The 14,178-nt window shown below is 43.3% G+C and overlaps 1 protein-coding gene across 1 annotated transcript in view; it reads right to left on the bottom strand.

Annotated features, from left to right (window-relative positions):
* Positions 1 to 13,818, bottom strand: part of kirrel1a (kirre like nephrin family adhesion molecule 1a) — a 25,266-nt gene extending 11,448 nt beyond the window's left edge. Inside the window, exons 1-2 of the mRNA XM_084155867.1 lie at positions 13,576 to 13,818; positions 249 to 398 (exon numbers count right to left, since the gene is read on the bottom strand). Coding sequence (XP_084011993.1) covers positions 249 to 398; positions 13,576 to 13,621 — 196 coding nt within the window. The 5' untranslated portion in view covers positions 13,622 to 13,818. The remainder of the gene's footprint in view (positions 1 to 248; positions 399 to 13,575) is intronic.
* Between the last annotated feature and the right edge of the window lie 360 nt (positions 13,819 to 14,178).

Here is a 14,178-nt window from a genome sequence, read left to right as displayed (position 1 = left end):
GCGGGGATCGAACCCACTACCTTGGCGTTACAAGCGCCGTGCTCTACCAGCTGAGCTACAGAGGACCACAAGGTAAAAACCACAAAAGGTAAAAACCACAACAGCACAACATGAGATAATGAAAGATAGAGTGAAAAGGGGAGACAGGGCGATATACAGAGAGGCCTTTTAAGGAGGGCGACTAGAAACGATGGGTGTTGGGTGTTGTTGGGTGTTGTTGGGGGGTCTTAGAGTTGTTGTAGTCTCACCCCTGAGGTCCTCTCCGATGCCCAGGGCCAGTCCATCCTTGGTCCACTGCACAATGCCCGAGTAGTTAAACACAACGCAGGACAAAATCACCCTCTGGCCCAGCACCACCGACTGGTCCGCTGGCTCCTGGGAGAAACGCGCTGTCCACACTGGGGTAGGAGAAGGAGAGAGGGAGGGAATAGAGGGAGGGGGAGGGGGAGGGGAAAGGGGGAGCGAGAGAGATGGGGGGAGAGAGAGAGAAGGGTGCATAAGCATTGTTACAAACATATAACATCACATTTTGTTACAAGCCCACAGCTGTGTTGTTGTTAGATTGTTGTTACAGTAAATACATACATACAGCGTCATTATACACAAACTGAGAATAAACTGTGGCCATGTAGGGCCAGAAATGTGCATTTCACTCATTGGAGTTTTTGTGGTAAAATTAGTAGCTAGGCATAAAAGTTAAATTTCTGATGGTGTGTTTGATATGGTATGTCGTTCTCCTTCAACTGAAGACAAGGATAACCAGTTGGAGATTGAGGGTGCATTAAGACACTGAGATACAGAAAGATTAGGAAAATAGTGAGAAAAATATTTCAACAATGGAGAGAGAGATCGAGGGGGAACGAGGGAGTGAGACTTGAGATGACTCAGGAGGAGAAGAGAGGAGAAGAGAGGAGGAGAGAGGTAGATCAAACCCTTAGGATTTAACCCATCGGGTCTCACCCCTATCTCCCAGTCCCCCATGGTTCCCTGTCTTAAACCTCTCCTTCTATCTTTATCTCTCTCTTTCCTTCTCTTTCTCTCTCTCTCTCCATTCCTCCCTACATTATGAGTCATCTCCCAGGCTTCCCCCCTCTCTCTCTCTCTCTCTCTCTCTCTCTCTCTCTCTTTCTAACGTCTTACAGTACATGTCATTGTCTGTACTCTACAGGGCTGTTCCAGCTCTCTACTGAGAGCCACCATAGTTCTTAGTTCTTTCTGCAGTCTAAACCTGTACTGTATTCATCTGATGAAGTGTTGTGACTGCTCGTCCAATATGAAAAAGGTTTTGTTCCACGGTACATAATGACATACGCTGTAATTAAACTGCTCATCAAGACCGCTAAACCATGAGAGAATGACAATCCAAGTCAGATTTACGTCAAGCGTTCTTTTAGTTATGTTGTTTTGTTTCTCTTGTCCGCCTCTCTCTCCTTCTCTCTCTGAATGTACAGTATACATACAGTGTAATGTACTGTTTTCTTGACTGGACTCGTAAACAATGAAAGAAGGGCAATCGAAATGTATTTGTCTCACTTCTTTGTGATGTTTCTCCCCTCCCTCTGTCTCACTATCTCTGAATGTGTATAGTTTTTATTAATGTATACATATATATACAGTACCAGTCAAAAGTTTGGACCCACCTACTCATTGTACTACATGTGTTATTTCATCGTTTTGATGTCTTCACTATTATTCTACAATGTAGAAAATAGTAAAAATAAAGAAAAACCCTTGAATGAGTAGGTGTGTCCAAACTTTTGACTGGTACTGTATATATATATATATATATATATATATATACATTTTTTCATATATATTTCATTTTTTGATAAACAATGTCTTTCTGAATGTACTGTATACTATATATACATAATATATGTATATAATATATGTCATTTACCCATACTGCTTTCTATTTCCGTGGTCCTCCTCCTCCTCCTCTTCTGGTTGGAGGGGGTTTAGAGCCACACTGTCACAACCCATTTATCACATTAAATATCAGCCCTCTAGCACTTTCACTCTCTCTCTTTCTCTCCCCATTCCCTCTCTCTCTCACACTTCTCCTCCCTCTCTCTCTCGCTTTCTGAACCCTCCAGCGTTCCCCATCTCTCTCACTTTCTTAACAACTGGCATATGCCTGCGCATCCCTCCATGACCCCAAGTCTCTCTCTCTAACTCCCTCCAATTCTCTTTATTTCTGTCTCTCCTTTTCTCATGTGTGGGCATACTGTACCCCCTCCAAACCTGATTGAATGCGTGTGATTCAAGGAGGTAGCCTACAGTATGCCTGATATCGTGAAAAAACAGTCATGTGTAAAAAATGTCCTGGACAATAATAGCAATGGGTTCTGACAGAAGCAGAACATAAATGATTCCAAAGAGAAAGAGCAAACATCATGCACATACAAACGATGTGCATTTGTATGTCTAGCATAGGCCAACTACAAGTAAATCACAGACAAAAATAGAAAAGAGCAGTGGTCCTAGATTTGAGCCCTGTGGCACACCACGTTAAAGAAAAGGCTGCTTCGAAAGTGACAATATCAATGTGATCCACCATTAGTCCAAATGTAAGCCATGGGATGACTACGAATACCTCTAAATTAGGCTCCTATCCAGTCAGATCAAATCAACGTAGCTCGCTAGATATGCTATCTAATCTGTTAACCTCCTCTGACCACGAGTATAAGGCTAGAATGCCATGTTCCAACAACAACTAAGGACCAAACAGCCCCAGGGCAGACAAGGCATCACTCCCTCTACCTTAAACACCACTTGACAAGGTATTCCCTTCACTGTCATCCAAGAAACCACAAACAAGATCCCCACTGGGACTATGGGGAGGCTATTTCAATAGCTTGACAATGAGAGCACACAGTGCCTTCCCAGGTAATGCTAGACCTACATTAGGGGCAAACTGAAAATACAGTCTATATCATATCATAAACCATATCAATATGTTATCTGCTCTGTGTATTTCCATACTACTTACTCATATAATTATTCAATATACGTGTGTCTGAGTAAGAGACAATGAGAAAAAAGCTATAGAAAGAGAGCAGAGAGAGGTAGATAGGAAGAAAGGAAAGACAGAAGAGAGAGAGAGAGAGAATGAGAGAGCGAGAGATAGAGCGAGAGAGAGAGAATGAGAGAGAGAGAGAGAGAATGAGAGAGAGAGAGAGAGAATGAGAGAGAGAGAGAGAGAATGAGAGAGAGAGAGAGAGAGAGAGAGAGAGAGAGAGAGAGAGAGAGAGAGAGAGAGAGCGAGAGAGAGAGAGGGAGAGGGAGAGAGATAATGAGAGAGAGAGAGAGAGAGAGAGAGAGAGAGAGAGAGAGAGAGAGAGAGAGAGAGAGAGAGAAAGAAAGAAAGAAAGAAAGAGAGCTCTTGTATTCTTCCATAATGTGGGTTATGCTGCAGTGACAAATTTAGAGTGTCCTGATTTCCTTGAGTCAGTGATCCCCAGATACCATCGAGAGACTCCGAGTACCCTGACCGCACAAAGACATGGTCACAAAGAACCCTGAACGCACACACACACACACAGTTACAAAGAGCCCTTATGAAACAAACACACATGCACGCACGAACGCACACGCACACAGAATCAAACCTCTGCCACACAGACATATGACGACAAACTATACCGCGTGGCTTCGCAAACACACTCACGGTCAAACCTAACCCTTACCAGTGACCACATAGAAATAGCATACCCTGTCAACACACACACATAAACACACACGTCAAACCAAACATCGACCACATTGACTGTCTATCTATAACATGCGGTCGACTAGACACATCACGGTCACCAAACCCTATCCACACAGACACAACGACAAGCCAAGCCCTGCTGTCAACAAAGCCACATTGACACACCAAAGCCTGAGCACACAGTGAAATGGCACGAAGTGCTGCAATTAACACCTCTTGTGCCTCACAAGCCTTTCATCTTAACAATAACACAACATGTTACAGACTTGCCCTATAGCTGTGTGTGAAATATTGTGTGAAAACTATTCCAGCCACCCTGCTAAGAGGAATGCCATCAGGACAGATTACATACGTCTTTAATTCCTAGATAGGATGCCCTTGCATATCTCACCACATGTATGTGATGAAGTTTTACTGTCTCCTGAGCAACAAAAGGCTACAGTATGATGCCATGACGTCAGGGCTTTGTCTGATGTGCCTGAATGAATTGAGTGCATCTTATTAATCCTTTAAAAGCAATAATGTTTGATAAAATTACATTTGTATGGATTTATCAATCAATCTAATTATCTATATCTGTCTATCTATCCCTGTATTGCTCCCTCTCTATCCCTCTCTCTCTCCCTCTCTCTCAGTCCTGCCTTTCTCTGCCTCTTTCCACTCTAGCCAATCCTGCTCTGTCGTTGGATCATAGACATCACCATAGCAACAGCTGACGTCTAAAGTAACTGCCCCCAAAAAAGTTGTTTTGGTGTAAGTGTGTGTGCATGCATGTGTGGGTGTGTATGTGTTTGTGTGTGTGTGTGGATATATGAATGTGTGTATGTGTGTGTGTGTGTGTCTGACAAAACCCTCCCTTGTGTCTGATACACCCATTTTCTGCAAAACATTAATCATGACCTCATCCCTCCACCTATCCAATTAATTGTCCAATGCGCTTTTGTCTCTTTCTCTCTTTCATTCTCTCTTTGTTTCTCTCTCTCTCTGTATTCCCTTTCAGCTCATATTATCCGTATTCGCTTTCACTATCTTATCCATTCAATATGGAATACGTCTCTCCTATATGTGGACAGCAGTTGGTGATATTTAAATGCCTGAAAATGCAGGAAAGGCAGAACAAGCAAAGAGGTGGACGGGTGACAAAACTGTGATGAAGATGAGGATGAGGGTGAGGATGAAGATAGTTTTGAGGATAAGGTCACAATGACAAAGTTAGGAGTGGCACTGTCGCTGCCTGACACCACCTGAGTCTAACTGACTATAATCACATGGCGGCATCGCAGACTAGACTGGGCATAGCCTATCGCCATGGTAATACTGCTATATGGCTATAAGGATAGAGGGAGTGAAAATATAGAGGGAGAGAAAGGAGAGAGGGAGAGAAAGGAGAGAGGGAGAGAAAGGATAGAGGGAGAGAAAGGATAGAGGGAGTGAAAGGATAGAGGGAGAGAAAGGATAGAGGGAGAGAAAGGACAGAGGGAGAGAAAGGATAGAGGGAGAGAAAGGAGAGAGGGAGAGAAAGGAGAGAGGGAGAGAAAGGATAGAGGGAGAGAAAGTATAGAGGGAGAGAAGGGATAGAGGGAGTGAAAGGATAGAGGGAGAGAAAGTAGAGAGGGAGAGAAAGGATAGAGGGAGAGAAAGGAGAGAGGGAGAGAAAGGATAGAGGGAGAGAAAGGATAGAGGGAGAGAAAGGATAGAGGGAGAGAAGGGATAGAGGGAGTGAAAGGATAGAGGGAGAGAAAGTAGAGAGGGAGAGAAAGGATAGAGGGAGAGAAAGGAGAGAGGGAGAGAAAGGATAGAGGGAGAGAAAGGAGAGAGGGAGAGAAAGGATAGAGGGAGAGAAAGGATAGAGGGAGAGAAAGGATAGAGGGAGAGAAAGGAGAGAGGGAGAGAAAGGATAGAGGGAGAGAAAGGAGAGAGGGAGAGAAAGGATAGAGGGAGAGAAAGGAGAGAGGGAGAGAAAGGATAGAGGGAGAGAAAGGAGAGAGGGAGAGAAAGGATAGAGGAATGAAAGAGGGACCATGCTGCCATCATGTCAGTTAACACACAAAGGTGACTGGCTGGAGGTGGAGAAAACAGGGGGAAGAAAAGGAGAAAGAGAAAGAAGCATTGTGTCCATTTATTCCATTCACTGTCATCTTACCTCTCTATCCTCCCCTTTACCACTCCTAGACCCCTCTCTTTCCCTGTCCCTTTGTCACCATGTACCCCGGTTCCTTTCCTTTCTCTCCCAGTTCTCTTGCTTTCTTTCCTTTGTCTGTCCAGTGGCACATACTAAGAAATAATCACGCCTTCCCTCCCTCAGTCTTCCTCTCCATCTCTTTACATTTTCCCTCTCTACCTCGCCATCGCTCCTCCTATCTTATTTATTTCCCCTGTTCCCTCTGTTTCTCGCTCCCTCTATCCATGCAGCCCCTGGTAACATGGTTGCTATAGAAACAGATTTATTTGGAAATGGAGGGAAGATAATTATTTCCTCTCTCTCTGTATGTATGTGTGCTTTTTCTCTATGTCCTCTTCTCTGGGGCTAATCACTCATATTTCACATCTCAGACTTTCCCACGGGGGGCCAGTATGAAAATGTATGCACTCACTAACTGTAAGTCACTCTGGATAAGAGTGTCTGCTAAATTAGTTTTTTTTTTTTTAAGGAAAAAAAAGAAAAGTCCTTTATTTGTATTGAACCACCATTACATACATTGTTACCATGGCTACAGCCAGTGAGGACCACTGACACAATGATAGACACAGTGGCCATGGCAACCCCCTGGGATCAGTGCAGGGTAATAAGATAATTCATGGTCAAAGTGTCTGACACGTTACGGGACCACAGGAATATGCCTGGGCTTTTCACAACCCTTCTCTTCAAAATAAGCCAGCCCTGGCCCTCCATTGTGAAACGAGCACGTGAATGAGTGACAAAAGAATACTTGAGGGAAACGAAGGGTGATTACCATGGACTACCAATGACAGGCAGCTTCTAACACTGATCAAGGGCTACGCTATACACAAATATCAAAGTGGTGTTTTGTAGTAAGCTAGGTCCTTGTTCTAGAATATTGTAATTCAAACTCTGAATTAGGTAGCAAAATCAATACCGTTATGAATCAATAATTCACCACAGTGGTTTCCAAACTATGTTTAGTTGTGGCCTACCCTGTGACCCACCACATAAACAAACAATATATCCAGCCAGACCTCAGTCTATCGCTGCAACCCGCCTATACCTTTACCTACCCAACCTAAGGGAAACACTGATTTAACTATTCAAATACCTGAGGTTCTATTTTCAGTGCTTTCCATAAATAATGCTCTTCAAGGTCTACTCTAATTCAATCCAGTTCAATCTAATTGTATTAGTTTGTCGCTTCTTACAATGTCATCCGTCACAAACTATCTAATAAAAGCTGGGGCCTTGACCCCTGGAGCGATGTTATGTTATATATTCATGGACCAGGCCAAACACCCCTGGATCACTAACATCTGCAGGCTGTTGAGGAGGAGGTGTATGGCTATAGAAACACACTATGTAAGGGACTTAATAGCAAAGTGCTAACCTACTGGAGTGTATCATTGCAAAATTGAAGGAATTCTCAATTGAAAGTCTACTGTAAGCTCAATAGTTTAACAGTTATTAGAAAAATGTTTACATGTCAATGAGCACCCTGTATGGAATTGATGTGGATAAGCTGTATTTAACCATATCCTTCTCCCTCCCAAAAGCTATCTGGTTAACCTGACTATTTCCCTGCAGGCTAAATGGCTGTACAGCTAGCAGTGTAGACCAGCTAATAAGCTTATTAGTTAGTTGGCTAGCTGTAATGCTGTTATTGTAGAGAGGGAGAGAAAGATGGATGGAGCGACACAAATCTCCCTCCCCTTCTCGAGGAGAAACTCAGCGAGCGAGAAATGAAATGACATCATCACCCGTCGGCCACATTCCTACAGGGGGAGGAGGGAGGGATAGAGGGATGGGGGGATGGAGGGAAGGAGGGAGGGGGAGAGGGGGACAGTGGGCGAAGAGGGGGAAAGGGGAATGTCCCAAAACTTTTTAGAGAGAAAAACACGTTCCACAACAGCAGTGAATCCCTCTCCTGTGTGTGTGTGTGTGTGTGTGTGTGTGTATGTGTATGTGTATGTGTGTGTCTGTGTGTGTGTCTTCAGTACAGGGTTTCTGTACTCTTCCTTCATCATGTGCTCCCTCTTTTAATTCATGTGCTTCTTCTTCTGACCCCTCCCCCTCTTCTCTCCACTGACTAAAGGAATGTGAGAACCACATCTGGAACTTATTAGAGAGAGAGAGAGAGAGAGAGAGAGAGAGAGAGAGAGAGAGAGAGAGAGAGAGAGAGAGAGAGAGCGAGAGCGAGAGAGAGAGCGAGAGCGAGAGCGAGAGAGAGAGAGAGAGAGAGAGAGAGCGAGAGCGAGAGCGAGAGAGAGAGAGAGAGAGAGAGAGAGAGAGAGAGAGAGAAGAAAGAAAGAAAGAAAGAAAGAAAGAAAGAAAGAAAGAAAGAAAGAAAGAAAGAAAGAAAGAAAGAAAGAAAGAAAGAAAGAAAGAGAAAAATAAAAAGTCTGAGGGGTAGATGGAAATAGAGGGAGAGGGGAAAATAGAACAAAAGATATGAGGGGACAGAGAGAGAGAAGGGAATCAAGCTGAGCTAGCAGAAAGAAGGAGGAGGAGAAATTGAAGGATGGAGAGAAGGGAGGAAGAAAAATGGAGGGAGGGAGACAAATAAATCTGAATGAAGAGGGAGAAGATGAGAAGCTTCAAAAGTGATTAATGCCAATGAATTCTAGTCTAAGGCAAGGCATGTGCAGAGGCATCTTCCAAGGCCCCGGAGCTCAGGGAAGGAGGGAGAGGCCTCAGATGTGGGTTAAATAATTCTGATTTGAGCGTAGCCCTTGAACTCGCTCTTCCATATTCTCTGTGAATGAGGTGTGTGTGTGTGCGTGTGTGTGGCTAGCTGTCCCCACAGAGGAACCAGTCAGGCTTGAGAAATCATCCCTTTCTCTCCAGCTGGCCCACCCCTTCACTCTCTCCCTGCCTCTCTCTCTCTCTCTCTCTCTCTCCTCTCGCTTTCTTTATTTTCACCCCCCCATCCCCCACTACAGCCACCCACCGAAAAAACTATAATCGGTCTTGTTCTGGCCCCCTCGACTTCACCCACCTGCCCACCAGACCACCCCCACTACCAGTGCCACCCTTCCCCCACCCCCAAATTGGTGCTCGGCAAAATGTAGACACACAATTTGAAAACATGGCAAAGAGGCTGAGTCATATGTGATAGACTTGGCTCTTTCTCTGCCTCTTTCTCTCTCTCTTTCTCTTTCTCGTTCTCTCTCTCTCTTTCTCTCTCTGTTTCTATCGCTTACTTTCTCTCTTGCTCTGTCTTGCTTTGTGGCTTCTTACAGAGAACATCTTATGAGAATGTTTTCAGAACTCCATTGGTTAGCCCAGTCAAACAGACGATAAATGTAGTAGGGGCTTTAACTCCTACTGCTGTACGACTTTTAATTATCATAACCGAACGGCTTGCTGTAATTTGGAGCTACATAATGCTACATGTGTAATATAATTTATTACAGTGGTTCTGATCATTTTATAGGTTAGTATAAAGTGGACACGATAGGCCTAAACAATGAGCCTTATCTAATTTGTAGTTTTGTAGCAATAATATGCATGTTTCATTTTTTGTTTTTTTCTAGAACAAACAACATACTAATACAGCCATACTATTATGACAAAGTACCAAACAAACATGCAATAAAGCATCAAGTCACATTGTGTTGATAGTGAAAGTAACACCGTAGCATAGCCATAACTAATGTGCCAAAGATGCTAGCCATTCCTTGATTAAATTCTGGAATTGGGAGTATGGTGAAAAAACTTACAGCTAGATCCACATTATGAATAGATCCACATTATGAATAGATCCACATTATAATAGACCCACATTATAATAGATCCACATTATAATAGATCCACATTATGAATGGATCCACATTATAATAGATCCACATTATGAATACATCCACATGATAATAGATCCACATGATAATAGATCCACATTATGAATAGATCCACATTATGAATAGATCCACATTATGATAGATCCACATTATTAATAGATCCACATTATGAATAGATCCACATTATGAATAGATCCACATTATGATAGATCCACATTATGATAGATCCACATTATGAATAGACCCACATTATAATATATCCACTTTATGATATATCCACATTATGAATAGACCCACATTATAATAGATCCACATTATGAATAGACCCACATTATAATAGATCCACATTATGAATAGATCCACATTATGATAAATCCACATTATGAATAAATCCACATGATTATAGATCCACATTATGAATAGATCCACATTATGAATAGATCCACAATATGAATAGACCCACATTATAATAGATCCACATTATGAATAGATCCACATTATGAACATGTGATTCGAACTACATAGTTGCATGAGCTACATGTTCCATTTCAACGTTTTTGCAATATTTGCAATACAGGGTTGGTTTCTTTGGTCAGTAGTGTGTGTGTGTGTGTGTGTGTGTGTGTGTGTGTGTGTGTGTGTGTGTGTGTGTGTGTGTGTGTGTGTGCGTGTGTGTGAGTATGTGAGTATGTGAGTATGTGTCAGTAGTGGTGGCATTGTTCACAAGGACAGAGGCTAACAAATGGACAAATGTTGCACCTGCACTGAGGCCTTTGTTATAGCCAGCATTTCAAGCAGTCTAGGTAGGAACAGTAGCAACAGCAAGTTGCAGTGTCGTAAGATTAGGTGTAGGTCTACTAACAACAATAGCATTTTCATGAATTATAAAGAGTCTTTGTAGTTGAATGGTTAACAGCACATTCATTTACCTTTCAAACCATGTGAAATGTCTGTTAAGAAAACTGGAAATTTAGAATAAAAACAACAGAATAGTTTGTATCTTCAAGTGTTTTGAGAGCAGTGTATTGGACAGGCAGGCAGTTTGAAGAGTATGGCCTACAAATGAATGATGAAATGGTGACATTGTACCATTGCCATAATGAGCACAGTGTTTGAGATAGTTTACAGCCATGCTGTGTTACATAGTGTGTGTGTGTGTGTGTGTGTGTGTGTGTGTGTGTGTGTGTGTGTGTGTGTGGCTTGTAGCAGAGCCACTCAAACTATATATACAAAAGTATGTGGACACCCCTTCAAATTAGTGTATTCGGCTATTTCAGCCACACCCGTTGCTGACAGGTTTATAAAATCAAGCACACAGCCATGCAATCTCCATAGACAAACATTGACAGTAGAATGGCCTTACAGAAGAGCTCAGTGACTTTCAACGTGGCACCGTCATAGGATGCCACCTTTCCAACAAGACAGTTCGTCAAATTTCTGCCATGCTAGAGCTGCCCCCGGTCAGCTGTAAGTGCTGTTATTGTGAAGTGGAAACGTCTAGGAGCAACAACAGCTCATCCGCTAAGTGGTAGGCCACATAAGCTTACAGAACGGCCTGCTGAGAGCTGAAGTGCGTAGTGTGTAAAAATCGTCTTTCCTCGTTTGCAACACTCACTACCGAGTTCCAAATTGCCTCTGGAAGCAACGTCAGCACAAGAACTGTTCGTTGGGCGCTTCATGAAATGGGTTTCCATGGCCGAGCAGCCGCACACAAGCCTAAGATCACCATGCGCAATGCTAAACATCGGCTGGAGTGGTGTAAAGCTCACCACCATTGGACTCTGGAGCAGTGGAAATGCATTCTCTGGAGTGATGAATCACACTTCACCATCTGGCAGTCCGACGGACGAATCTGGGTTTGGCGGATGCCAGGAGAACGCTACCTTCCCCAATGCATAGTGCCAACTGTAAAGTTTGGTGGAGGAAGAATAATGGTCTGGGGCTGTTTTTCATGGTTTGGGCTAGGCTCCTTAGTTCCAGTGAAGGAAAATATTAATGCTACAGCATACAATGACATTCGATTCGGTGCTTCCAACTTTGTGGCAAGAGTTTGGGGAAGGTCCTTTCCTGTTTCAGCATGACAATGCCCCCGTGCACAAAGCGAGGTCCATACAGAAAATGTTTGTTGAGATCGGTGTGGAAGAACTTGATCGGTGTGGAAGAACTTGACTAGCCTGCCTCAACCCCCATCAAACAAACACGAGCCAGACCTGTGTGTGTGTGTGTGTGTGCGTACATGCGTGTGTGTTAGTGTGTATGTGCATGGTCATGCGTGTGTGTGCGTGTGTTAGTGTGCGTGTGTGTGTGTGTGTGTGCGTGCATGCGTGTGTGTTAGTGTGTATGTGCATGGTCATGCGTGTGTGTGCGTGTGTTAGTGTGCATGCGCATCAGCTTCGTTCCATGTGTGAATGTGATGTATTATAATATGTGTTGTTGTGTGTAATGACTACATTTTTACATTTTAGTCATTTAGCAGATGCTCTTATCCAGAGCGACTTACAGGTAGTGAGTGCATACATTTTTTTTTTTTTCATACTCATAAGGATTACTGTTTATAGCAGCCACAACATAGGTAATCTGTGAGTTGTTTAACAGGATTAGGCAGTGAAAAAGTAATACAATACTAACATTGAGTATGTAGTTAATAACTAGTAGACTAATATTGTGTATGGATGTTGAGAGAAGGACAAAGGAGTAGCCTTAACCTATAGCAATCTAAAAAGAGACACATGGATGACATCATCCTATAGACCTTTCAAACACGCCCCCTACCTACAGTATGATAAAGTGGTCGGGTGGTCAGTACCTGCACGCGCCTGCACATCCACAGCACACGCACTCTCTTGCTGTCACACACACACATGGTAGACAATGAAAAGGGAGGGTTGCCTTGTGCCGTGCGCGCGAGCACGAGGAAGATGTAATCTAACAGGTAGACTGAGAAATCACTTTCCCCTTGAGCAATTGTCTCCTAGCAACTACGTTATAACAATAGCTATTATCGCCTACCTGTCATTACTCAGATATGATATCTAGACGACGTTAGGGGTATTATGTTGGCCATACCTCGTCTCCAGTGGCCGTGGTGTGTGTGTGTGTGTGTGTGTGTGTGTGTGTGTGTGTGTGTGTGCATGCATGCATGCGTGCGTGCGTACGCGGGTGTGTGTGTTATTAGGCTATACATATCACAGGCACCAATAAAATATTACAAGCAACGTTTGAATGATTGACGCAAACCGTTTCCACCTTCCAATATCGAGCACCTTTGGTGCGGCAGGTAGTTTAGTGGTTAAGAGCGTTGTGCCAGTAACCGAAAGGTCGCTGGTTTTAATCCCCTAGGTAAAACATCTGTCGATGTGCCCTTGAGCAAGGCACTTAACCCTAATTGCTAATCTGCTAAATGACGTAAATGTAATCATTTTAGACGTGCACTGTAATTCAAATCACGTCCTTTCTGCCTAACATCCTATTTGAATAAAAGGCTATAAACTACCGAATGCACAGGACTAAGGTCAAATTGTGGATACTAGGTTCTTGCACCAATCAGGCCATGATCATGTTAGACACACACACCCTATGAAATAGCCTACCACACACTGCGGCGCATGTAATGACGAACTCATCGCCATACACTCAGAAAGATTTAGCATCTACCTCTCTCTCTCTCTCTCTCTCTCTCTCTCTCTCTCTCTCTCTCTCTCTCTCTCTCTATATATATATATATATATATATATATATATATATCACACACGCACACACGCACACACACACACAACTGAAACGAATCTAGCGTAACTTTCCCCTCATCAAGTTCGAATGCATCGGTATTGAACGACAACATGAAACAGTGTGTCGTTGATTAGGGAAGGTAACAGGGAAAATCCTTATCTTACCACGGTGAAAACTCAGCGCCAAACTCAGGAGCAAAAGCCTGTGCATGGTTCAGAAGACCAGTAAGTCCGTTAGCTCAATTCTCCTTGAGGACAGCATTAAAAATCCTAGTTGGATTCTATTCACCAGTATAGGGTAAATGTCATCCTTCCAACGAATATATGTGACGATTTTCGTCGTTCTCCACCTCCCCTTTCTGCTATTTTTTTTTGTTGCGGTTTAGATCATTTCTACGTTTTTCCTCCTCTCCCCTTTTCGCTGTCCGCTCTTTCGTGCTCCGCGATGGTCCGTTTTCTCATTAGCGGCGCATTCCTCTCTCGCTCACTCTCTCTCGCGCACTCTCTCTCTCTCTCCTATCTCTCGCTCTATCTCTCCCGCTCTGTCTCGCTCTCTCTCTCGCTCTCACGTCAGCACTACAGCACACACCCCTCTTCTTTCTAGTCTGAATCTCGCGGTAGATGTTACCGCTATTATATGCTCATTTCTTTGTCACCAGAAAAAAACTAAAATACTTTGTCCATGTTTGTTGGACTTTTTCCATTATCATCATCTCTGTATTTTTCTTTGTAAGCGAGATGGAGCAATAGGTTATAGATCTAATGACG

The sequence above is a fragment of the Coregonus lavaretus genome (assembly GCF_964263955.1).
Source record: "Coregonus lavaretus genome assembly, chromosome: 39".
In the NCBI taxonomy this organism is placed as follows: Eukaryota; Metazoa; Chordata; class Actinopteri; order Salmoniformes; family Salmonidae; genus Coregonus; species Coregonus lavaretus.
This window is presented reverse-complemented; position numbering and strand designations above follow the sequence as displayed.